General features: G+C 35.1%; 1 protein-coding gene across 1 annotated transcript in view; it reads left to right on the top strand.

Annotated features, from left to right (window-relative positions):
- Positions 1 to 25,291, top strand: part of TLL1 (tolloid like 1) — a 328,687-nt gene that overhangs the window by 164,040 nt on the left and 139,356 nt on the right. Inside the window, exons 2-6 of the mRNA XM_061383894.1 lie at positions 473 to 583; positions 4,912 to 4,992; positions 6,496 to 6,648; positions 7,165 to 7,282; positions 20,776 to 20,954. Of these exons, the coding sequence (XP_061239878.1) occupies positions 473 to 583; positions 4,912 to 4,992; positions 6,496 to 6,648; positions 7,165 to 7,282; positions 20,776 to 20,954 (642 nt within the window). The remainder of the gene's footprint in view (positions 1 to 472; positions 584 to 4,911; positions 4,993 to 6,495; positions 6,649 to 7,164; positions 7,283 to 20,775; positions 20,955 to 25,291) is intronic.

Here is a 25,291-nt window from a genome sequence, read left to right on the forward strand (position 1 = left end):
TCTCAGGCATCTGCTGTAAATGCCAGCATTCTTTTTCACTTGTTTGCAAATTAGCCATGGTCGCTGAATTCTCTTCCCTTAAGGTCAATTCAGTTCATTCACTTAGTTATGTCTGACTCTTTGTGACCCTATGAACTACAGCACTCCATGCTTCCCTGTCCATCACCAACACCCTTAAGAATCAGCCCCCACCCCAGCCCCAATAAACCTTAGATCATTTCACTCGAAAAATGACTTTCTCCCTTTCGTCTAAAACATCAAAGTGAGAAAAGCGGATCCATCCTTTCACATGTGGCTCACATTACACCCAAACAGGCCCAGTACGTTCAGGTACACTTATTTTCTGAAATATCTCTATAGTTATAAGGACCAAATTTCCATATTTTTAGCAGTATTTTTTTCTTATTAGCTTTGTTCACATTGCTTTTTGCTCTTAAATAATTTGTATTTTAATTGAAATTTTCTTTTTTAGCTGTGTTTTGGGGTGACATTGCCTTAGATGATGAAGATTTAAATATCTTTCAAATTGATAGGACAATTGACCTTACACAGAACCCCTTTGGAAAATTTGGACACATCACAGGTACGTTTGATTATTTGATTTGGTTTGCATTTATTTAGAAGAAAATATACTCTTGAAATGCTAAAATACAATTTGGATCATTTTTAATGTTCTGGTGATCAAATTTGATTTCCTTGATACAGATTAGTCTATTTATAAATTTAAGTTTTATTCATAAATTCATAATTTTAACTTTATTATGTAATGTATTTAAGAAAGATGTTGTAGTATTCACCATCTACAAGGCCTGGCTTAAGCACTTTGCAGGTGTTAACTCTTTGAATACTCATAATGACCACATAATGAGTAGCTGCTGATGTTATTGTGATTTACGAGGAGGAGATTTATAAGGTTATGTACTTTTCTTGGGGCTTCCCCTGTGGTTCAGTGGTAAAGACTCTGCCTGCAGTGCAGGAGATGGAGGTTCAATCCCTGGGTCAAGAAGATCCCCTGGAGGAAGGCATAGCAACCCATTCCAGTATTCTTGACTGGAGAATCCCAAGGACAGAGGAGCCTGGTGGCCTACAGCCCATAGGGTCGCAAAGGGTCAGACGTGATGGAAGTGACTGAGCATGCATACACAGTTTCTTATTGTCACACAGCAGGAAATGACTGAGTCAGGACCAAAATTCACTTCTGAGAAAGGTTAAATTTCATACTCTCAAACATTATACTCAATTGCCTCCCATTTGAATACTGAGATGCAGAAGGTAAAGTATTCTTGACTGATTATACACAAATATATTTAGAAAAAATTGTATATCTATTTTTATAACTTTTATGAAAACCTGGAAGACAGTTTCAATTTTAGCTGTTTGCACATGTTTGAATTATGCCTATATGTGACTTGTAATATTTCAAAGATATTTGGGTTTTCATATTAAAATACTTTAATTAAAATTTGAAAATTATTTTATATTATTTTGATACAATTTTTATTCTGTATTTTACTTTGGAGAAAAATTGAAAGGTTAAAAATGTAAAATTTCTTTTTGTAGTTATAGCTAAAGCATTTATTCAGTTATGCTTTTTGATTTCATTGATCTCTCCTCCTGCTAATGCTATTTTTATTTCCTTCTTGTATTCCATGGAAAATATATAGTCCCTTTGTGGTATCTAGAAGACAAATATATTTTAGTCTTAAGACTCTTTACTGTGAATTAACAAATCTTTTTTCCCAATTTTCTTTCCCACAACTTTTTATTATGACAGTTCAGTTCAGTTCATTTGTTCAGTCATGTCCGACTCTTTGCAGCCCCATGAATTGCATCACGCCAGGCCTCCCTGTCCATCACCAACTCCCGGAGATTATTTTGACAAGCTTCAAAAATATAGTAAAGTTGATGGGATGATGCAGGCAACACCCATCACCTCAAAGATTCAACAGTTATTCAGTTTACCATATTCTGTGTATGTGTGTATGCATGCATATGTATAAAATATTTTGAAGTTAATTGCAGACAACATAGGGTTTCTCAGGTAGCACCAGTGGTAAAGAATCCATTTGCCAATGCAGGAGCCCCAGGTGATGCAGGTTCGATCCCTGAATCAGGAAGATCTCCTGGAGTAGGAAATGGCAAGTGTTCTTGCCTGGAAAATTCCATAGATGGAGGAACCTGGCGGAGTACAGTCCATAGGACTGCACAGAGTAGGACACGACTGAGTAACTGACCACATGTGCACACATGCACACAAAATAGCTTTTCAATGTTAAGTAGGTTAGCATGCCCTTTTAAGAATAAAAACATTATTGTACATAATCAAAATGCAAATATTACATATGAGAAATTTATGTAAGGTAATAAAACTTAAGGAATTTATTTAAATGAATATGGTACTTAAAAATAATAACCTTTAGTCTTTGTTATATATAGTGAGTCTTTTCTAAAACATACACCAAATATATGAGGAAACTGCTTTGCAGTGTAGTCACAGATAGTACATTCCTATAGGATATGTTTATTGACACACTGCAGACACTATCTCACACTTAACACTGTCGCTGTCCCCTGCAACAGTGGATTTCAAAAAAGACAGCAATGAGACAACTCAGCAGAACCTTAAACTTATCACATTACATTCTCAGGTTTGATTAAACATTTTGTTAGATTTATGCTTTATTAAAGTGATTTCTTTAGCCCATTGTCCTCTCTTTGCACTAGAGGTGTTAATTTTCTGTGATTTAGAAAATTAATACTATTGGGTTGGCCAGAAAGTTTGTTCATGTTTTGCAGGGGTTCAGGTTTTTCAATTTTATATATTGGTCAACCCAGCATATAATTTTGTCATTTCATTTATAGTTAAGCTCTGAAATGCTAATATTTGAAAGTAAATTATTATTTACAGAAAAGCATAAAACAGAATCATACTGTCATAAAGACATATTCTAAATATATATGTGAAAAGTACATGCTTCAAAGTAATTTGCACTATTCAGCTGAATTTCTGACATCATAAAAGAATTCTATAGTTTTTTCTTACTGTCTTTTCCCTTTCTTGTTAGTTTGTGCTGCATTGACTATATTTCTTATTTGCTTATTTGAAAATATATTGTCTTTTTCATAAATATTTGTTTTATATAATTCCACTTTAGAATTTTTAAAATATGAGAAATAAATACATATTATGAATTTTCTTATTTCAATGAACTATCTATGCATAATTTTATTTATATTGCTATAAAAATTTTCAAACTTGCTAAAATATTAAAATATTATTGACTTTGATAGTCTTGAAATGTTTTTTCTAGTCTATAATATTCTCATGCTTATAATTTACCTTAATATTAACTAAGACATTTATTTTTTCCTCATAATTAGCCTCCTTCTATATCTATAGCTATGTGTTTCAGGCCTATCTAATATACCATATAATTGTTATGCAATGGTCATTTCAAATACATTTTTATCATCCTTTAAAAATATTTGCTATAACTGCTTAGGAATGAATACATTTAAGTATTACTTCATCTTTCTAAAATAGTCAATGAAAAATATTTCAAAAATTTTTCTCAAGGAGCATAGCAAGAATGTGACCATGTAATTCAAAATAATTAAGCAGACTGTTACTCAATAAACAAGCATTTTAACTTATCTGCCTTATACGGACTTAATTGATATTTCCTAAAAGATGCTTATATGTTAACAATATTTATTACTTTTTATTAGCTTCAATCTAGGTAATTACATTTTAGAATTAATTTCAAAGGGAAAGGAGATACTGAAAGGAAATAGTTCAAAATGCAAGAACATATTGTTGTTTGCATGAATTTCTGGTACTCTTTCGTTGGCTTTGTCCACAGGCTCATGAACCTCTTGTTCTGATATCTTTAGTGATCATATTAGTTGTTTGCTCAGTGATAACTCTTTGTATTTGTCTATCAGAATTCAAGGAGAAGGCAAACTAGGTGATAAAATTAAGAAAGCATTTTGTTAAAGACCTGGAATGAGGATCAGAAGACTTGGATTTTCATCAAATGTTCTGCTTTATGATTATGACTTTGTTCTTAAAGCTGCAAGGAAATATATTTTTTTATCCCCAAACCCCTCCTCTACATTGTGAGCTATAAAATTCTTTATATCTTTTTTTATAAAGATTGTAAATTGCACCAACATAATAGAATGTATTTTGCAGCTGGGCATCCTCACAGATTCTCACCTTGTGACTTTTTTAAAAGCTATGTTATTGGGTTTTATAAATTATAGAAACTAATTTTCAAAATTTATTTGAATGCATTATATTCATTACATATGCTATTAGAAATGTCTCAAACTTGATCCAAGCTTTGGAGCAAAATTTACACTATATACTTGCTTTTTTCTTTTTCCAGTTTCATTGAGAAAAAATTGACATACCTCATCCTCTTTTAGTGTTTTTATTTCATTTGCTGATTTGCCATCTGAAAGTATTTAGTTTGCATTGGGAAAATAGCTGGAATGCAATCAACATGGCAGAACAATTTGGTTCTCTTCCTATATAATACTATGGGTTGTAAAGTTCACAGTGGAAAAAAATGTTTTAAATTGTCAATAGATGACTCAATTGCTACGATGTCCAAATAAAGTCATTTAGATTGCTCTCTGATTTTCTCCTACCTCTTTAGTTTTAGTTGCAAATTTTTTAATTGACGGATATTTGCTTTACAGTATTTCATTGGTTCCTACCGAACATATTGCAGAATTTTTACCCTCTTCCAAGATTAATGGATATTATTACTTTAATGCAATTACATAAGACCACATAAAAAGAGATGTCCAAGGAGAAATCAATGTAACATGTTACCATTGCTTATTTACAAGAACTTTAATTTACAGTGAATTTAACTTAACTATTTTCCTTTACTCTTTAAGGTGGATTTGGAGACCATGGTATGTCAAAGAAACGAGGGGCCCTCTACCAACTTATAGACAGAATAAGAAGAATTGGCTCTGGTATATCAATGTTTAAAGTTGCAGACTCTTGAGTTGCTGTACAGTGAATATTATACTCATAGCAGTTCAGTTAGCCATTAAGATTCAAAGTATGGAAAGATATATGCTAAGGGAGAGTCCTTTATTCATTTTTATTTAGTTGATATGTGATGGAAGATTTTGGAACTTAGTTGAGGACATTTATTTTAACTTATTTTCAGCTCCTCCTTAATAAGAAATGCATTAGGTGTTTATTTTACTGTTGATATTTATTTCCAAAAAATTGGTATCACAGTAAGGTGATTTTATCAAGCATGGAGCTACATCAGTTTTCATCAAAAGAAAAAATATGAATGCTTATTTTGAAACAAAATCCACTTAAAATAAATTGGCAAACTGATAAATTAGATTAAAGAACAATTAAAAATACTTTTAACTCTTCCAAAACTATGTATAGGAAAAGATTTAGGGAACCTGCTTTCTGGATTAATGATTAGTTAATATTTAAAATATTAAATATTTTAATATTGAATTTATTAATCACTATTTGTGGATTTTAGAGTTTCTTGTTAAAGTCTCCTGTTCAAAGTTCATATCCTAACTTTCCTTCAGTTGATTGATACTAATTAATTATGCCAAGAATTAATTTTTCCAAGTGAAGATGCTTTGCTCTAGGATATTAAAAAATTAGATATGTTAGGGACACAAATATCAGGGGCATACATTCAATGTTCATTGTGTTTGAAGTGTATGGAAGCTGTAAGCCATTTGTATCAACAATGATATATCAATAAGAAAAGTAAATACGAAAGTGTAGGAAAAATAACACCATAACAAAAAATTGTGAAAGGCTACCGAGAAAAGTTCGTGACTGCAGACCTGAAAGCTGCTCCACAGCAGACTGCGTTTTATGTGGGCCTGCTCACCTTGTGTGCTGGTCTCTAAATCATACTGTTGTCTGGATATGAATCCCTAGGAAATTGAAATAGATGTAGCCCATTGTCCCAGAATCTGAGACCATATCTGTATTATCCTTATTTCATTTACTATCTCTATTGTGTAATATTCAGTTTTTATCTGTACTATAGAATATCAATTCTGATTTAAAGGATTCGAGGTTTCGCAGGACTAAGAAAGGTTTTGAACAAAGTAAGACTTTTTAAAAATGTCTTTTTAATTCTATTGGTGACTTTCTTAGTTTTCTAGTAAAGTAGAATACATAAAAGAATTTTTCTGCACCTTACAGAGTCTACTTGGCTTCTATCCACTGTAAGCTGTTGTATGGAAAGTCATCAAAATTTGCTTATAGAGAGAGCATTAGGAAATAGTATTTTTTAAACTACTTAAATATTTTAACACTTTACTCAAGTATATAATATAAATGAAGTTTTTCTTTAATACATTTTGATTTCAGGCATATTTATATAAATATGTAAATAAGACATTTTAACTTGTCCTTTAAGAGGTAAATGATTCTCTGACCAAGGACTTCTGTTTCACAGAATGTTTTAAATGTCACTGCAGGCTTGGAGCAAAACAACACAGTTAAGGAAAAATTACCACTAAAATTCTCAGGGCAAAGTGAGAAAAATAGAGTTCCCAGGGCTGCTACATCAAGGACTGAAAGAGTGTGGCCTGGAGGTGTTATTCCTTACGTCATAGGAGGCAACTTCACTGGTAAGATATTCCCAGAGGGTCTATTTTGATAATGAAATAACGATTATTACATAGATTAAGTATATATTTTTATAGAATACTAATACATAAAATGTAGTATTAACTCAAATATGAGAAAGATTCCATTCACCTCAGTTGTCAGCATATCTTGAAATTTAAAAACATAGATATAGTCTTTAATTCTAAGAATCTAAAGAACTATTCTGGTTTTTAAAAGGAGTTTCAAATGTGCCCATTAAATCTAGAAGCTCTTTTCAGTTGACAAGAACAATACATATCTTTGTTCATGGAGCCTTGTACACACATACTTGTCGAGACAGTAAGCTCATGCCTACTGATTCTGAAGACAGTGTCCACTCTCAACAATGGCTCACTGTGGTGCTTGGAGCTAGTATTCTTTGGTTTGATTATAGTGGTGGCATCTAATCTGTGCAGCCAGACTCGGGACAGAAGAGCCACATGCAGACTTCTCTTTGGAACAGGCACTGTTTTATTAATGTCATGCCATTTTTCCAGGCAGCCAGCGAGCCATGTTCAAGCAGGCCATGAGGCACTGGGAAAAACACACATGTGTGACTTTCATTGAAAGAGGGGATGAAGAGAGTTACATTGTATTCACGTATAGGCCTTGTGGGTAAGTAGAACCAGGGAATGAGTTAAGTAAACATAGGAGGGAAAAAAATCCATAGGTAAGATTCACTTTTTAAATATTTGCTTGGTCTTTTGCCCATAAAAACGTATGAATAAATGAATACTATGTTTTAAAGAAATGTATTCTTTGATCACAGACCTCTGTGCATCCTCCACCATGGCAGCTGCCCTTCCTTCTGTTCCAAATACATGATAGCATTGCCCACTAACCTGAGTTAGAAACCTCAGTTTTGTTTTCAGTGATTTTCAGTTTTCAACACATTGTTTCTGTTGATATCCACTGTATCTTTTTGTTTCCACTTTTATTCCATGTCAGTCCTCTTGTCCATTCATGCCTTTGTCTTCTCACACCTGGTCTATTTCAACTGCTCTCCTGTCTTATCAATTCACTGCCATTAGAATTAACTTCAAAAAATACCAGTTAGAGCAAATTGCTCCACTTTTTGAGATTCCTCAGTGTTTTTAACAACCTACAGTGGTGTTTCATAGATTTGCTTCTTATAGGGTGATAACAATACTCTTCACAACTGTCCTGTAAGTTGTGAAAATGCTGTGTTAAATTTCAGTGAGTATTCCTATAAGTAGGGTGCTATACCTTGCTAATATTCAGCCAATTTAAAGGAATATAGAATACAGTGTCCCTTAAACTTATTTTAAAATGGGAACAGCCATCTCATCCTTCTAATAGTGAAGAATGTGATCAGTATCCCAGAACACATTTTGGGAAATGCCAGCCTGAGAATAAAATCTAGATTCTTGGATATAACATTTACCACAAATTGCATTTACTGTTTCTTCTGCCACCACATCTCTTCACAAATCCCATAATCTAGCCAAGTTACAGTAATAGCAGTCCTCCAAGCAATTCTGTATAGTGTAAGAAAGACTTTTCATTGTGAAAAGTGAAAGTGATGTCACTCAGTCTAGTCCGACTCTCTGCGACCCCATGGACTATAGCCCACCAGGCTCCTCCATCCATGGGATTTCCCAGGCAAGAATACTGGAGTGAGTTGCCATTTCCTTCTTCAGGGGATCTTCCTGACCCAGAGATTTAACCTGGGTTTCCTGCATTGCAGCCAGATGCTTTTACTGTCTGAGCCACCAGGGAAACCCTTTCCCCCTGTATTTCCAGTTAATTGGAACTTATATTTAAATATTTGAGTATTTAAATTGTTTCCATTTTTGTTTGTTTGCTGAAATTAGTTGATAGGGCACACTGTCTACTTTATACCACATCACATCAAGAGGCACATGTTCCTGCACCTACCACTTTAGTGATGCGAAGATTTATCAGTGGATGCAACTGGTGACAGCCACATCCCTCAATTTTAAGTCCCCATCACTGGAAAATAGTCATTTTTTCATGTTGTTGTTTTCTTTTATTCTTTCTACATTTAGCTGAAATTCTTCTATAAAGAGGAATTATCTGTAATCAGCTATAGCTATTTGATACCTTCTATTATTGTTCATATGGGGAATTTAAATAAAATGCTTAAATCCTTTGGAGGAAATAATTCTTGCCCTAATGACATATATTCTTGAGTTGGGAAAAATATATATTTCATTAGGTACTGGGGGCACTACATCATCTGGCTTTGTCCCATCATATTTTCTTAGAACATTTAAATTAACTTAAAAAGTAATGAGTTTTAATTTTGGTCCTATTAATTGACATTAAGGAAAAAGATACATTTTTATTTTTCTATTTATTTTGGATTATGCCTTAATGTTTTACCTACGAATTATTTACAGTGTTTTCTTCTAACTTACTTTATTTATTCTTGATAAGTTTTGATTATGTTTGAAGTCTCTTCTAATTCTTTATATATAATGGTTTAGTCGCTAAGTCGTGTCGGATTCTTGCAACCCCATGGATTGTAGTCTGCCAGGCTCCTCTGTCCATGGGGTTTCTCCAGGCAAGAATACTGGAGTGGGTGGCCATTTTCTTCTCCAGTGGATCTTCCCAACCCGGGGATTGATCCCTGGTCTCCTGCATTGCAGACAGATTCTTTACTGACTGAGCTACAAGGGAATAAAGGTCTAAATCTAGACTATCCTTCCTTCCTTCTGGTTATCTAATAGGAGTGGATATAGCTCAGGTTGCTGCTGCTGCTGCTAAGTCCCTTCAGTCGTGTCCGACTCTGTGCGACCCCATAGATGGCAGCCCACCAGGCTCCCCCGTCCCTGGGATTCTCCAGGCAAGAACACTGGAGTGGGTTACCATTTCCTTCTCCAATGCATGAAAGTGAAAAGTGAAAGTGAAGTCGCTCAGTCGTGTCCGACTCTTAGCGACCCCATGGACTGCAGCCCACCAGGCTCCTCCATCCATGGAATTTTCCAGGCAAGAGTACTGGAGTGGGGTGCCATTGCCTTCTCCGATAGCTCAGGTTACATATTTCTAAATATACAACATATTCAGATCAGTACATCTTTTCTTTACCCACCCTTTAATTTTGTAAAATAAATACATTCAAAGTGCCACTTAATTATTTTATTGATCAATTTCTGTTTGTAACAAATTCATATATATATATATATATATATATATATATATATATACTCATTTCGTTTTATTAATTTGGCTCTTTTCAAAGTTTTCCATTTCACTTGTTTTACCCTGCTAAGCTATTTTATTTCATATATTTCATTCTCACCCATTTTTGAGCTATCCACAGTGATACTTTGCTGTACAACAGCTATCATAACTCCAGTTCCACTGTTGGCTCAAATGTCTGCCTTCATCAATGATGAGGGCAGGGAGCTTATCTGTGTTCCTCATGACACCCAGCACACTGCTTTAGAGGTGGCTATCAGGCGAGTGTCAGCAATTTACGTGTCAGCTGAAGTTCATTGTGTATAATCCTAAAATAAAACAATGTAAGAATTTAAAGGGGTTTTGAAAAACATGTATTCAATAATTTAGGGATTTGAAAACTGAGGTTGACTTTCCCCAGGATACTTAAATCTGTAGTTACATTCCTGAAATTAGACCCTTGAGTTTACTTGTTACTGTTATAATAGTAACGTTGCACTTTGGTGGTTAGTTTTGGTGCTAATTTTCCAGATCAAAGTTTGCCCCGTATTATTTTTTTCAATGATAGGATGGATGATACTTTTTATTGAAGTTGATCAGGGCCTACTAATCATTCTAATCATTTTGTGATTTCTAAATTTTATTTCAAATTGCCATTATTGGCCAACATTTCATGAAATAGTGATATTTTGCCATGATGCTGCTGCATTTATAGCTCATAAAAGTTAATTTAAATTATCAGAGTTTGACAGTTAATATTGCACAATATAGTGAAAAACATCTAAAATAAGATATATTTTGAGTCAAACACTTAATGCTCTACTGGACTCAGTAATGGGTTTTTTTTCCTTATAAGAGATGTGACATATAATATATCACATTTAACAATACCTAGTATTGTTGAATATGAAGAACCTGTAAGGTGGTGCCATTGATATGAAAGGTAACATTTGTCTGCTCTGTTTCTAGCTTTAATTTGGAAGGTAAATGCATCTTATTACTTCTTATTATCATCACTTTGACTGAGTTTACCTATTAAGTCAGACAACTTGTAACTCTTGCAAATTTTAAAAATAAAACCTGAAATAATCTCCATACTGGAGTGGGTTGCCATTTCCTCCTCTAGGGGATCTTCCCAACCAGGGAAGTTAGGAGTTGAGGAGTTATTAAATTATCTGTCTGTGCTTGCACTCATTCATGTCTGACTCTGCAACACTTTGGACTGTAGCCCACTAGGCTCCTCTGTCCATGGGATTTTCAAGGCAAGAATACTGGAATGGGTTGCCATTTCCTCCTCCAGGGTATCATCCTGACCCAGGGCTTGAACCCACATCTCCTGTGTCTTCTGCATTGCACGCATATTCTTTACCCACTGAGCCATCAAGGAAGCCCATTATTAAATATGGAATTGACTATATAATTTAGAGCATAAAGTTCCCTTAGTATTCTGCTACAGTCAATTTTTATTCAATAAATATTTATTGGGTGTCTAATTCCATATCAAGCTATTGATAAGTGTGGAAATAAAATTTTTAAAAGAAAAATAGAGAAATCATAACTTTTTGCTATTTAACTCTAGTGCATTTCCTATTTTTAAGTTGAATTATAACTATACATTATGTTCTGCATATCTGTGTATACATATATATATTCATATGCATGTTTCTAGATATATGATATCTTTGCTTCATCTACAGTGGTCATAGGCTTTAATCTCTATATTGGCAAAAGGTTTAACCTGAGCAATAAATATTTTTCAGTGAATATCTATTACCTTCTTTGGTGTTTATCTATTTTACAATATTACTAATTATTATCAGAAAAAAGTGAGACCATTTTAAAACAGAAGTTATTTGATTTTATTCTTTGTAAGTCAGAGATTTATGTAACTGAATTTTTATCTTTAATTATTATATGCTAATTTTTAATGATTTCCGAATGACCCAGAGGGATGGTATGGGGAGGGAGGTGGGAGGGGGGCTCAGGATGGGGAACACGTGTACACCCATGGCGGATGCATGTTGATGTATGGCAAAACCAATACAATATTGTAAAGTAAAAAAATAAATAAATAAAATCATCATCATAATAATTTTTTAAAAAACAAAAAACAATCAGACTTAGAATTAACTTATTTTCTTATTTTCTAGATTTTATGTGTTTTAATTGCATTTCTCTTTGGTAATTTTGTTTATTCAGATTATGACAGTAGTCACTTACCCATCCTTTTCTATTGAATTCTCATTTCATGTCACTTATCCTAACTTTGGGGCCTATAATATTGAGTGTAAGGTGTTTTCTTGGGTTTCCCAGGTGGCTTAGAGGTAAAGAATCTGTCTACCAATGAAGGAGCCGCAGAAAACAAGGGTTTGATCCCTGGTTGGGAAGATCCCTTAAAGGAGGAAAATGCAACCCACACCAATATTCTTTCCAGGATAATTCCATAGACAGAGGAGCTAGTCAGGCTACAGTCTGGGGCCTCAGAGAGTTGGACACGACTGGAGCAACTTACCAGACACTTAAGGGGTTCTCTATGCTAGGAAGTTATAGTTAGGCAGAGGAAGTGTGCTAGCCATGATTCTTGTTCTCAAACAATGAAGACTGGCTAACTTAAACAGAAAACAATAGGAGCAAATTTATTATTATTTATATAAGGAAATTATTTTTTAAAAGTTTTGCAAGGAATTTATAGAATTAGACTAATAGAAAAAGTGAAGAGACAAACTGAAGGAGGAATCTCAGCAAGAGCATGTTGAATTATTCACCTTGAGCATTTCCATGACTTCTAAGGATGCTTGCTCCTAACTACTAGAGTCTAAGCTCTGTCGTGCACTCTGGGGCTCTGTTCTTTCAATAAATATTTATTTATTATTTTTTTGACTTTTTATTTTTTCCAGTTGTATTGAGATATGTTAATCATTGACATATAACATATTGTTTTAAGTGTATAACATGCGTTTAGATTTGTGTATATTGTGAAATGATCATCACAGTATTTAATTAACATCCACCACTATATATAGCTTACACATTTTGTTGTTGTTATTGTTGTGATGAGAACTTTTAAGATCCACTCTCTTAGCAACTTTTAAATATATAATATGGTATTTTTTTTCAATTTTCTTTTTCTTTTTTTTAAATTTTATTTTATTTTAAAACTTTACATAATTGTATTATTTTTGCCAAATATCAAAATGAATCCGCCACAGGTATACATGTGTTCCCCATCCTGAACCCTCCTCCCTCCTCCCTCCCCATACCATCCCTCTGGGTCGTCTCAGTGCACTAGCCCCAAGCATCCAGTATCGTGCATCGAACCTGGACTGGCAACTCGTTTCTTACATGATATTTTACATGTTTCAATGTCATTCTCCCAAATCTCCCCACCCTCTCCCTCTCCCACAGAGTCCATAAGACTGTTCTATACATCAGTGTCTCTTTTGCTGTCGTCACCTTTAGTCACCACGCTGCGTATTACCTCCTCAGGAATAACTGAAGTATGTACCTCTGACCACATTTTACCCATTTCACCCACCCTCAGCTCTTGCCTCTGGCAACCAACAACTGTTCTCTGTATCTATTGAGCTCTATTATGTGCCAGGCTGTATTCTAGGAGCTGGCATTTTGGCAGTGACCAAAACAGTGAACAAAATAGGTTTTCTGCCCACAAAAAGCTTACATTTTTTGTACACAGGCAGAAAAACCTATGAACATAAATGGAATATGAAATATATTAATAGACAATAAATTCTAGGACCAAAAGAAAAGTAGTGAAAGTGGGATGGAAAGGTATTTGTATAGAATTTGAAAAGTGAAACAAGCCATGTGGATATCTGAGAAACAGAGTTCCTGACAAAAGAAAAAGACTGTAAAAAGATTATGAAGTAAGAGTAAATCTGCATGCTCAGGACACAGCAAGGAAACTTCATGGCTCAAGTGGAGTGACAGGGATGCTAATATGAGATGAGATATAGAGAATAAGAAAACTCTTGAGAGTCCCTTGGACAGCAAGGAGATCAAACCAGTCAATCCTAAAGGAAATCAACCCAGAATATTCATTGGAGGGACTGATAAGGCGGCTGAAGCTCCAATATTTTGTCCACCTGATGGGAAGAACTGACTCATTGGAAAAGACCCTGATGCTGGGAAAGATTGAAGACAGGAGGAGAAGGAGATGACTGAGGATGAGATTGTTGGATGGCATCACCAACTCAACTGACATGAGTTTGAGCAAGCTCCGGGAGATGGTGAAGGACAGGGAAGCCTGCTATGCTTCATTCCATGGGGTTGCAAAGAGTAGGATACTTCTGAGTAACTAAACAACAACATATATAGTAAGATATTTATGTGTGAAGATTTTGTATTATCTTATAGGCTTTATATATATATATACATATATATATATGTATATATATAAGTACTTTAGATTTCCCTCTGAGCAAAATAGAGAGCCTATATCAGTCAGCTTAGGCAATTTATGATGTGATAAAACTGAAAACTGAAAGTGTTAGAGGCTCAGTTGTATCCAACTCTTTGTGACACCATGGACTGCAGCTCACCAGGCTCCTCTGTCCCTGGAATTCTCCAGGCAAAAATACTGGAGTGTGTTGCCATTCCCTTCTCCAGGGGATCTTCCTGAGTCAAGGATTGAGCCTGAGTCTCCTGCATTGACAGGCGGATTCTGTACTTTCTGAGCCACCAGGTAAGCCCTTATGATGAGTTAACAGCTCCCAAATCTCGGTGACTAGAGCAAAAAACACTTACTCCTTACTCTTATTGTATGTCTGCCATTGTTTGCCTGTAGCTCACTTAAGAGGGTTTAATACAGTATCCAGTCTGATGGAGAAGCCTCTTTTTGGAACATTGCAATCATAGCAGAAAGAATAGAAGCAATTTAATCAACCATATTTGCTCTTAAAAATTATCTCTAGAGATAGACACAAAAACACAGTTTGTGCTCACATGACATTGTCCAGAGTAAGTCACATGACTAAGCCCAGTCAGCAGGGTAGAGATGTATAATTATCTCCTAGAGAGGGGTAATAATCAATAATTTTTAAATGTTGACACAATTTATAATACACTCATTGGATAATATTCAGCACAGAAGTAATCTGACTGGACATTTAAAAATTGTATCTATGCCAAGAAGAGACTGCTGTGAGGAAGGCACAAAGCTTATAGAGAACTTCCTTTGTACTTACTGACTTTGCTCCACTAGTCTGAGGTCAAAGTAGAGAATAGTGGGTTTTGAGTTACCTTCTTACTGTCTATGGCTTAGTGGGTTTTTCTAAAGGTGGTGAAAGTTTTCTGAAAGGGTAAGTAGATCTTATAATGGCTAAGCTTTAAAAGGAAGACTGAAATTTGAAATAAAAAAATCAAAAGCTATGTACAAGAAAACAGCATCAAATCTGGATGACATTAGAAAGAAACTAAGACAAAGTTAAAGCCATGTTTTTATAAACCTGTAGTGTCGTACATAAATGTATATGCATATATGCATATATTTAGCTATTTAGTCATTTGAGCATCTAGATTTCTTCTGTTCCTAAACCAATGCATTTCCCATTCTTCATAGGACCATTGTAAAAGCCAGTGTGAAATGTATTTTTGCTTTCTATTATTAAACCTCATTTTATTTATTAGAAATTTTATGGGTAAAGTTATGCTAATAAAAGATGTTTCAGATTAAAAGAATTGACCATTTTAGATTTAAAAAATCAACTTCATTGCTTGTCTATCTGTCTCCTGGATTTTGAATTGCAAAGTATTTCCTTCTCTGACTTTAACCAGCAAGAGTGACTCAATGTAGGTAATTTAGTTGCTGTATGATCCTCAGATAGTTCAGTTTCATTATCATTGTTTTATGGTACCAAATGTTTCAGTTTAAATCTTCCTAAAATTTGCAAATTTTGAAACATCTAATATTTTACTATATCAGTACATAATAATAACTATGTATATATGCTTAGTCACTCAGTCATGTCCGACTCTTTGCAACCCCATTGACTGTCGCCTACCAAGTAACTCTCTATTCATGAGATTCTCCAGGCAGGAATACTAAGATGGATTGCCATTCCCTTCTCCAGCTGATGTTCCTGACCCAGGGATCAAACCCTGGTCTCCTGCATTGCAGGCAGATTCCTTACCATCTGAGCTGCCTATGTAGGTATAAATTAAAATGTGCTACTAAAAAATCTAACTGGGAGCAAAAATACAATTCCTTGATTTTTTACCCTACACTTACCTCACTTTTCTTTCTATTATCGATTTAGTATATATAATTAGCTGTTATAATAGATCCATAAATAATAAGTTGAAATACTACTTCTAACTGGCAAGGAAAAAAGGAAAAAACATACCCAACTAAATGCAGAGTGCCAGAGAATAGCAAGGAGAGATAGGAAGGTCTTCTTAAATGAACAATGCAAAGAAATAGAGACAAATAATAGAATGGGACAGACTAGAGATCTCTTCAAGAAAATTGGAGATGTTAAAAGAATACACAGAAGAACTATACAAAAAAGATCTTCACGACCAAGATAATCACGATGGTGTGATCACTCACCTAGAGCCAGACATCTTGGAATGTGAAGTCAAGTGGGCCTTAGGAACCATCACTATGAACAAAGCTAGTGGAGGTGATGGAATTTCAATTGAGCTATTTCAAATCCTGAAAGATGATGCTGTGAAAGTGCTGCACTCAATATGCCAGCAGATTTGGAAAACTCAGCAGTGGCCACAGGACAGGAAAAAGTCAGTTTTCATTCCAAGCCCAAAGAAAGGCAAAGCCAAAGAATGCTCAAACTACTGCACAATTGCACTCATCTCACGTGCTAGTAAAGTAATGCTCAAAATTCTCCAAGCCAGGCTTCAGTAATACATGAACCGTGAACTTCCAGATGTTCAAGCTGGTTTTAGAAAAGGCAGAGGAACCAGAGATCAAATTGCCAACATCTGCTTGATCATCAAAAAAGCAAGAGTTCCAGAAAAACATCTATTTCTGCTTTATTGACTATGCCATAGTCTTTGACTGTGTGGGCCATAATAAACTGTGGAAAATTCTGAAAGAGATGGGAATACCAGACCACCTGACCTGCCTCCTGAGAAATCTGTATGCAGGTCAGGAAGCAACAGTTAGAACTGGACATGGAACAACAGACTGGTTCCAAATAGGAAAAGGAGTCCATCAAGGCTGTATATTGTCTCCCTGTTTATTTAACTTATATGCAGAGTACAGATTGCAGGGAGAAATATCAATAACCTCAGATATGCAGATAACACCACCCTTATGGAAGAAAGTGAAGAAGAGCTAAAGAGCCTCTTGATGAAAGTGAAAGTGGAGAGTGAAAAAGTTGGCTTAAAGCTCAACATTCAGAAAATTAAGATCGTGGCATCCGGTCCCATCACTTCATGGCAAATAGATGGGGAAACAGTGGTTGACTTTATTTTTTTGGGCTCCAAAATCACTGCAGATGGTGATTTGCACCCATGAAATTAAAAGACACTTACTCCTTGAAAGGAAAGTTATGACCAACCTAGACAGCATATTGAAAAGCAGAGACATTACTTTGCCATCAAAAGTCCGTCTCTTCAAGGATATGGTTTTTCCAGTGGTCATGTATGGATGTGAGAGTTGGACTATAAAGAAAGCTGAGCGCCGAAGAATTGATGTTTTTAAACTGTGGTGTTGGAGAAGACTTGAGAGTCCCTTGGACTGCAACAGTCCATCCTAAAGGAAATCAGTCCTGGGTGTTCATTGAAAGGACTGATGTTGAAGCTGAAACTCCAATACTTTGGCCCCCTGATGCAGAGAGCTGACTCATTGGAAAAGACCTTGATGCCGGGAAAGATTGAGGGCAGGAGCAGAAGGGGACGACAGAAGATAAGATGGTTGGATGGCATCACCGACTTGATGGACATGGGTTTGGCTTGACTCTGGGAGTTGGTGTTGGACAGGGAGGCCTGGCGTGCTGCAGTTCATGGGGTCATAAAAAGTCAGACATGACTGAGCCAACTGAACTGAAGTGAAAAAAATATTCCATGCAGGGATGGGCACAATGAAATACAGAAATGTTAAGGACCTAAGAGAAGCAGAAGAGATTAAGAAGAGATGACAAGAATACATAGAACTATACAAGAAATTTCTTAATGACCTGGATAACCACGATGATATGGTTATTCCCATAGAGTTAGATTTGTGGAATGTGAATTCAAGTAGGCCTTAGGAAGCATTACAGGTAGTGCAAGTGACAGAATTCTAGCTGAACTCTTTAAAGTCCTAAAAATGATGCTGTTAAGATGATTCTGTTAGAGTGCTGCACTCAGTATGTCAGCAAATATGGAAAGCTCCACAGTGGTCACTGGACCTGAAAAGGACAATTTTCGTTCCAATGTCAAAGAAGGAAAGTGCCAAAGAATGTTCCAACTACCATACAATTAGACTCATTTTACATGCTAGCAAGGTTACCCTCAAAATCCTTCAAGCTAGGCTTCAGCAGTATGTGAACCAATAACTTCCAGATCTACAAGCCGGGTTTTCAAAGGGACAGAGGAAACAGAGATCAAATTGCCAACATTCATTGGATCCTGAAGAAAGCAAGGGAGTTCCAGAAAAACATCTATTTCTGCTTCATTGGCTATGTTAAAGCCTTTGATCATGGGGATCACAACAAACTACAGAAAATTTTTAAAGAGATGAGGTAAGACCAGACCATCTTACCTGTCTCCTGAGAAACCTGTATGCAGGTAAGATGCAACACTTAGAACTGGACTGAACAACTGACCCACTCAAAATTGGTAAAGAAGTACAGCAAGTCTGTATATTGTCTCCCTGCTTATTTAACTTATTTTCAGAATACATCATGTGAAATGCCAGGGTGTATGAATCACAAGCTGGAATCAAGATTGCTGGGAGAAATATCAACAAACCTCAGATATGCAGATGATATCACTCTAATGGCAGAAAGTTTTGAGGAACTGAAGAGCCTCTTGATGAGGGTGAAAAAGGAAAGTGGAAAAGCTGGCTTGAAACTCAACTTGAAAAAACTAAGATCATGGCAAATAGAAGGGGAAAAACTGGATGCAGTGACAGATTTTATTTTCTGTGGCTCCCAAATCACTATGGATGGTGACCGCAGCCATGAAATCAGAAGACATTTGCTCCTTGGAAGGAAAGCTATGGCAAACCTAGATAGTATAATAAAAAGTAGAGACTTCACTTTGCCAACAAAGGTCTGTAGAGTCAAAACTAAGGTTTTTCTAGGAACAAATGTGATAGTTGGGCCAAAAAGAATGCTGAGCGCCAAAAACTGAATTGTGGTGCTGGAGAAAACTCTTGAGAGTCCATTGGACTGCAAGGAGATCAAACAAGTCAATCCTAAAGAAAACCAACCCTGAATATTCATTGGAAAGACTGATGCTGAAGTTGAAGCTCTAATACTTTGGCCAGTGATGCGAAAAACTGAAGCATTGAAAAAGACCTAACGCTGGAAAAGAATGAAGGCAAAAGAAGAAGGTGCTTCAGAGGATAAGATGTTTAGATAACATCAATGAGCATGAATTTGAGCAAACTCCAGGAGATAGTGGAGGACAGAGGAGATTGGTGTGCTATAGTCCATGGGATCACAAAGAACTGGACATGACTTAGTGACTGAACAGCAACTAAGGAATAAGGTAAGACATTTAATCATTTAAAGCCTACAGAAATAATAGGAATGACAAATATTTGTAACACTCAAAAAGACTACCAAAAGTTCTTTCTCTGAAAACTGAACTTAATGACGTGCATTTTATAATATTTTGGCAAATTAATTTTGAACAATTTCCTCTTTTAACTTAAAAAATTAGAAAAAGGTTTTGGTGTCTGGCACATCATAATCCCCATCTATTCAAAACCAATTATTTATGTCCTGTATGGCTCTCCAGAAGGGTGGCTCTTAGATAAGCTATTTTAATGTAAACCCTAATTGTTGAAGTTTTAAGTGTAATTTTATTGATAGCTCTAGTTGTAGTTACTGTATTATTGTACATTTAAAACTTATTTTGGAGTCAATGTCCTTATGTGTCCAAGCTTGCATGTGTGTACACACTCTTTCATGCACACTGACACATTTCATGTATGCACACACACAAAATGGAATTTCTACGTTTTGGGTAGAAAAGTATCATTTAATATGTAAAAACATCAGTAAATTGAGGAAAGTTTTCAGGAGGATACTCTGGATAGTTCACATTCTGACAGTCCAAGATATTCTTTCAGAAGGTGAAATGGACTAATCACACCTGACTGTTTGGCAGTTATTGATTTTTCTTCACCAGTCAACCATTAACCCTAGATAATTTGCCTCTTGAAATTAATTTTCCTGTATTGACTTCTTTTAAAAGTTTTCCTTTTTAAAAAATTCTCCCATAAGGAGGAGAAATAATTCGTTTTTTAATTAACCAACATCTGTCACAAATTTAATTGTTTTTCTCAAAGTAGAAAAATAAAGTTTGTTTTTATGCTTAATAGTGAAATAATGTATTATTGCTAGATAACCAACCTAAGTGATTTACATGGGTTGTGGGGACCAAAAATTATATTAGAAATAAATGTGAATTGAAGTCTTGAGTTTAACTATATGCACAATAGCCATTAATCACCATAAGTATTTTATTATCTTATTATCTTCTAAATACTCCTAAAAATGATTTAAGGCACATATCCAACATCTTCTAATATATAAATTAGTACAAATGCACTGCAATTGATTATTTAGAGACTGTCATATAAATTTACCAGGATTACTAGAAATTGACTATGTTCATTAATGAAAAACTGTTCTACCTCTGACTGTGCTGTACTTTATATTTCACCAGAAATTTTAACAAATTTTCACCCTATTATAATTAACTTGTCATCAGCCTGTTTACCACCATTCACATTTTCTACTTTATTCCAGATGCTGCTCCTATGTAGGTCGGCGTGGAAATGGGCCTCAGGCAATCTCTATTGGCAAGAACTGTGATAAATTTGGAATCGTCGTTCATGAACTGGGCCATGTGATAGGCTTTTGGCATGAGCACACGCGGCCAGACAGAGATAACCATGTGACTATCATACGGGAAAACATCCAGCCAGGTGAGGGACTATACAGGGCGTCAGATTTGAGGTTGACTAAACATCTTTTAATGGACTGTGCTGTTTACATTTTAATTTCTTACAAAATATGAATGGTTTTGTTGATATTGTGGCTCAACATTTTCCTTGATTAAAAAATACCTATTATGGTGTTGATTTGTTCCTGGAAATCAAATGATCTTATGCAATTTTTAGATTTGCTTTTTTTTAAAAGATTTATCTGTTTTATATCTCTGGTTCTTTCAAAAAAAATGGTGAACCATAAATTAATATTGTTAAATTTTCAAAAAGCATTTTCTATCCTTAGTTCTATAATTTATGTTGTTGGGATTTAAAAAGGGTCCAGGGTTTGTCACAAAATGTGCTGCTACCATAAAAATCTATATTATATCACAGATAGTTTCATGAGAAAATTCCAGTAAAGTGAGACATTGCCGGGATAGCCCAAATATTTTCTTGAGATTTTTCTCTTAATCTTGACTACCCTAAAGACAAATTCTTAAGAATGTTTCAAGTGTCAGTAGTTCAGTAGTTAATATGAATTTAAATTTAATTTCCTCTGACAGTTAATGTGCAATAATAACCTCATTAATAGTTTTGCATTTGTTTTACCTTTCATAAATTCATAAAGATAAGCACATTTCAATTGCCAAAAGAAAACCCCTATTGTTTAGAATTGTTTTATAAGATTGTGTGTATTTCAAGCATTGTTGTTTAGTCGCTAAGTCGTTTCTGACTGTTTTTGCAACCCCATGAACTATAGCTCGCCAGGCTCCTCTGTCCTTGGGATTTCTCAGGCAAGAATATTGGAGTGACTTGTCATTTCCTCTCCAGGGGATCTTCCTAACCCAGTGATCAAACCTCCATCTCCTGCATTGCAGGCCATGTGTTATTTCCTTATTCATAGCCAGTTTTAAGTTATTAATACAAACATTGAATTCCTAAGAATTTCCTGTGATTAACAGCATTGACCTATTTAGTCGCTCACAACATATTTGTACCAATTATTTATTGAGGCACTATTAGATATTGGAGATACTTCATGAAAATTACAGAGCTTAGTGTAGCTATGCCTATATATATATAAACATTGTAAACAAGTGAGAAAATGAGAATAGTCGTATGTTGAGAATACTGTCAGTCCAAGCAAGGTGTGACAAAATGTGCTTTAGCAAGTCGGAAGATGTCACAAAAGAACTGAAATTTAGAAGTAAAGGGTTTCTAAGTGCAGAAAAGACTGATGGAATATCTAACTGGGAAAAAAAAAAAAAAGGATCATGATCAAAGCTACAATTACAGATAATTAGATTATTTTCATCTGCTCATAAGGCTGCATGGTAAGTTACAAGTGGGAGATTAGTTGGTAATTACCAAAGGGGATTAGATCATAAGGATTTTCTATAAGAAGCCAGGAAATTTATCCTGGCTTTTATCCTAGAGATTTTATCCTCTAGCTACTGGAGAATAATCAAAGGATTGAAAGCAGAACAAGTTCAGATGTAAAAGAGAAAAAGATTTCTTTCAGCTTGTAGGTATTATTAACTGAGAATGGGGTTATGGGAGTAGGGAGAATGAACCTATTAGAAGCTTAAATAAGTAGTCTATAAGAGGTGACTGAGTCCTCAGTTAGGGTGGTATAGACCAAGAAGATGAGGAAATAACATTTCAAAAATATTTTAAGAGAAGCACTATATGAAGGATGTGAAGGAAGATCTTCAAAGTTTTATTTTAGGCAACAGGGTGAGTGGTGGCACCATTAAATGAAGTAAGCTAAGAAATATGGATAAAACAAAAAGCAAAATACTTTTAAGAGGGAAAAGACAAATAATAATTTCATTTAGCATATGTTTGAATTTGAGAAGCCTTCAGATGAATGAAGTAGAGATATTTAGCAGACACAGGAAAGGTGAATCTAGACTTTAGGACATATCTAGAAAGGAATTTGATACAGGATTTGACTGTTTAGGAAAATGTTGGAGAAAGAAGGAAATAAGATTTCAGGTAGAATATGGTGAATAGCAGCATTTAAGTTATGGTTGGAGAAAATCTCTCAAAATATTAAGTTTGGTCTAAGGGGTAGGAGAAAATTTAATGAGTGTAATGTTACAGGGAAGAGATCATTTCAAGAATAAAGAAGTATTCTGTAGTGTTAAAAGAGAAGTAAATAAAATCTGTACTCTCAGTATGGAAGACTAACTCCTGAGCAGCTATCAAGGTTCATCTAATACTTTTTTATCACTGGGAGACAAAGAGGAAATAGTATTTCTGATGATTACTCCAACTACCAATTAAATGAGAAAAAGTTTTCTGTTAACTACAGTTATTAAGTTTCCTCTATTATGTTGACAAAATAACTTATAAAGGAAGTAACTTCCAAGAATGTTTCTTGCTCTTAAAATTAGGACTCTGGTTCAACATAAATTTACACACCTACAACAAGCAAGAAATGTATAAAATAAAATGTATAAAAAAAATGTATAAAATTGAGTCACTATTCAGGTTGACAGAAAAGAGTAATTTATTTAGTGAGATGTTCTGAGTATTTGGAACTCTGTGCACATTTTGTCACCCGTTTTTGGATTCAGCAATATTCTCAACATGTGACTATTCTCACTTTTCTCATTCACTTGCAATAATTTGTATGTATGAACTGTTGGCCCTCTATATTTGTAGGGTTTTGCATCCATAGATTCAACCAACCTTTGAATCGAAATTTATTCATTGTACTAAACCATTTTATATAAAGGACTTAAGCATCCACAAATTTTGGTATCCAAGAGGTTCCTAGAACCAATCTTATGCAGATACTGAAGGCTGATTGTAATTCTAATATGAAAGAATTCATGTTGGAGAATAACTTTCAACAGATCTGTGACTTACTCAGAAACTTAAGATCAAGTGTTATTCTAGGGCAATGTCTGGTAAGTGTCAACTTTAGCTTTGCATTCATATGCAAAATTAGTGAGTACGTACGATAGGAGCCAGTTTTGTACAAGGATTGGATTACTTTTAGATTAGTTTTAAGCCATTTTAGAAGAGGCCTTCAAGAATGAGGCTTTTCATTTTTTTAAAAAAAATTGTTTAGGATGAGTTCTCTGGTGCTTTGTATCTCTGATTTTCTTTTCCCTTCTTTCCTAAAATAAGTCTAATTTTCTTTACGGAGTCCATATATGGCTGTGTTCTTTTTGACCACTATGTCACATACGTGGTAAATGCTCAATTATATGCTTCAGAAGGTATTACTAAAGTTGCTTCATGTTCCACTTTCAGAAATTTTTATGAAACATTTTGCTTTACTTAAGGAGTATATTCACATATTGTGCTTAGAAGTTGAAATATCCAGTAGATTATAGGTTAATATTAATAAAATCAGCTCCATAGCTTTATAAACATCACACTTAGAATTGGATATACTAAAATATACTTACTATTTTTTAATGAAGGGTAGAGTTATAACACTTGCTTCTATCAGAGGTTAAAGACAATGTGAAGTATTTCCTGAGAAGAGTAATAATGGCCACAGAGATTTGTAGAACATGTATCTTATTATTTGGTCTGTTAGTTCACTGAAAACTATTTAATGTGTGAATTCATTGTAAAGGTGAACTAAAACATTTTTAGAGAAGGAAATGGCAACCAACTCCAGTATTCTTGCCTGGAGAATCCCGTGCACAGAAGAGCCTGGCAGACCATGGTCCACAGGGTCAGAGAGAATTGGACATGACTGAAGTGACTAAGCACAAAACACTTTACTCTGGGCTACAGGTTCTACAACTTAAGGCTGATTGTTTCATCTTTAATGCTTAAGTGATTTGGGGGGGGCTCCAAAATCACTGCAGATGGTGACTGCAGCCATGAAATTAAAAGACACTTACTCCTTGGAAGAAAAGCTGTGACCAACCTAGACAGCACATTAAAAAGCAGAGACATTACTTTGCCGACAAAGGTCCGTCTGGTCAAAGCCATGTTTTTTCCAGTAGTCATGAATGGATGTGAGAGTTGGACTATAAAGAAAGCTGAGCACAGAATAACTGATGCTTTTGAACTGTGGTGTTGGAGAAAACTCTTGAGAGTCCTTTGGACTGCAAGGAGATCGAACTAATCTATCCTAAAGGAAATCAGTCCTGAATATTCACTGGAAAGACTGATGCTAAAGCTGAAACTCCAATACTTTGGCCACCTGATGCAAAAAACTGACTCATTGAAAAGACCCTGATGCTGGGAAAGATTGAAGGTGGGAGGAGAAGGGGATGACAGAGGATGGGATGGTTGGATGGCATCACCGACTCGATGGACATGAGTTTGAGTAAGCTCCAGGAGTTGGTGATGGACAGGGA

The sequence above is a fragment of the Bos javanicus genome, chromosome 17, assembly GCF_032452875.1.
Source record: "Bos javanicus breed banteng chromosome 17, ARS-OSU_banteng_1.0, whole genome shotgun sequence".
Lineage (NCBI taxonomy): Eukaryota > Metazoa > Chordata > Mammalia > Artiodactyla > Bovidae > Bos > Bos javanicus.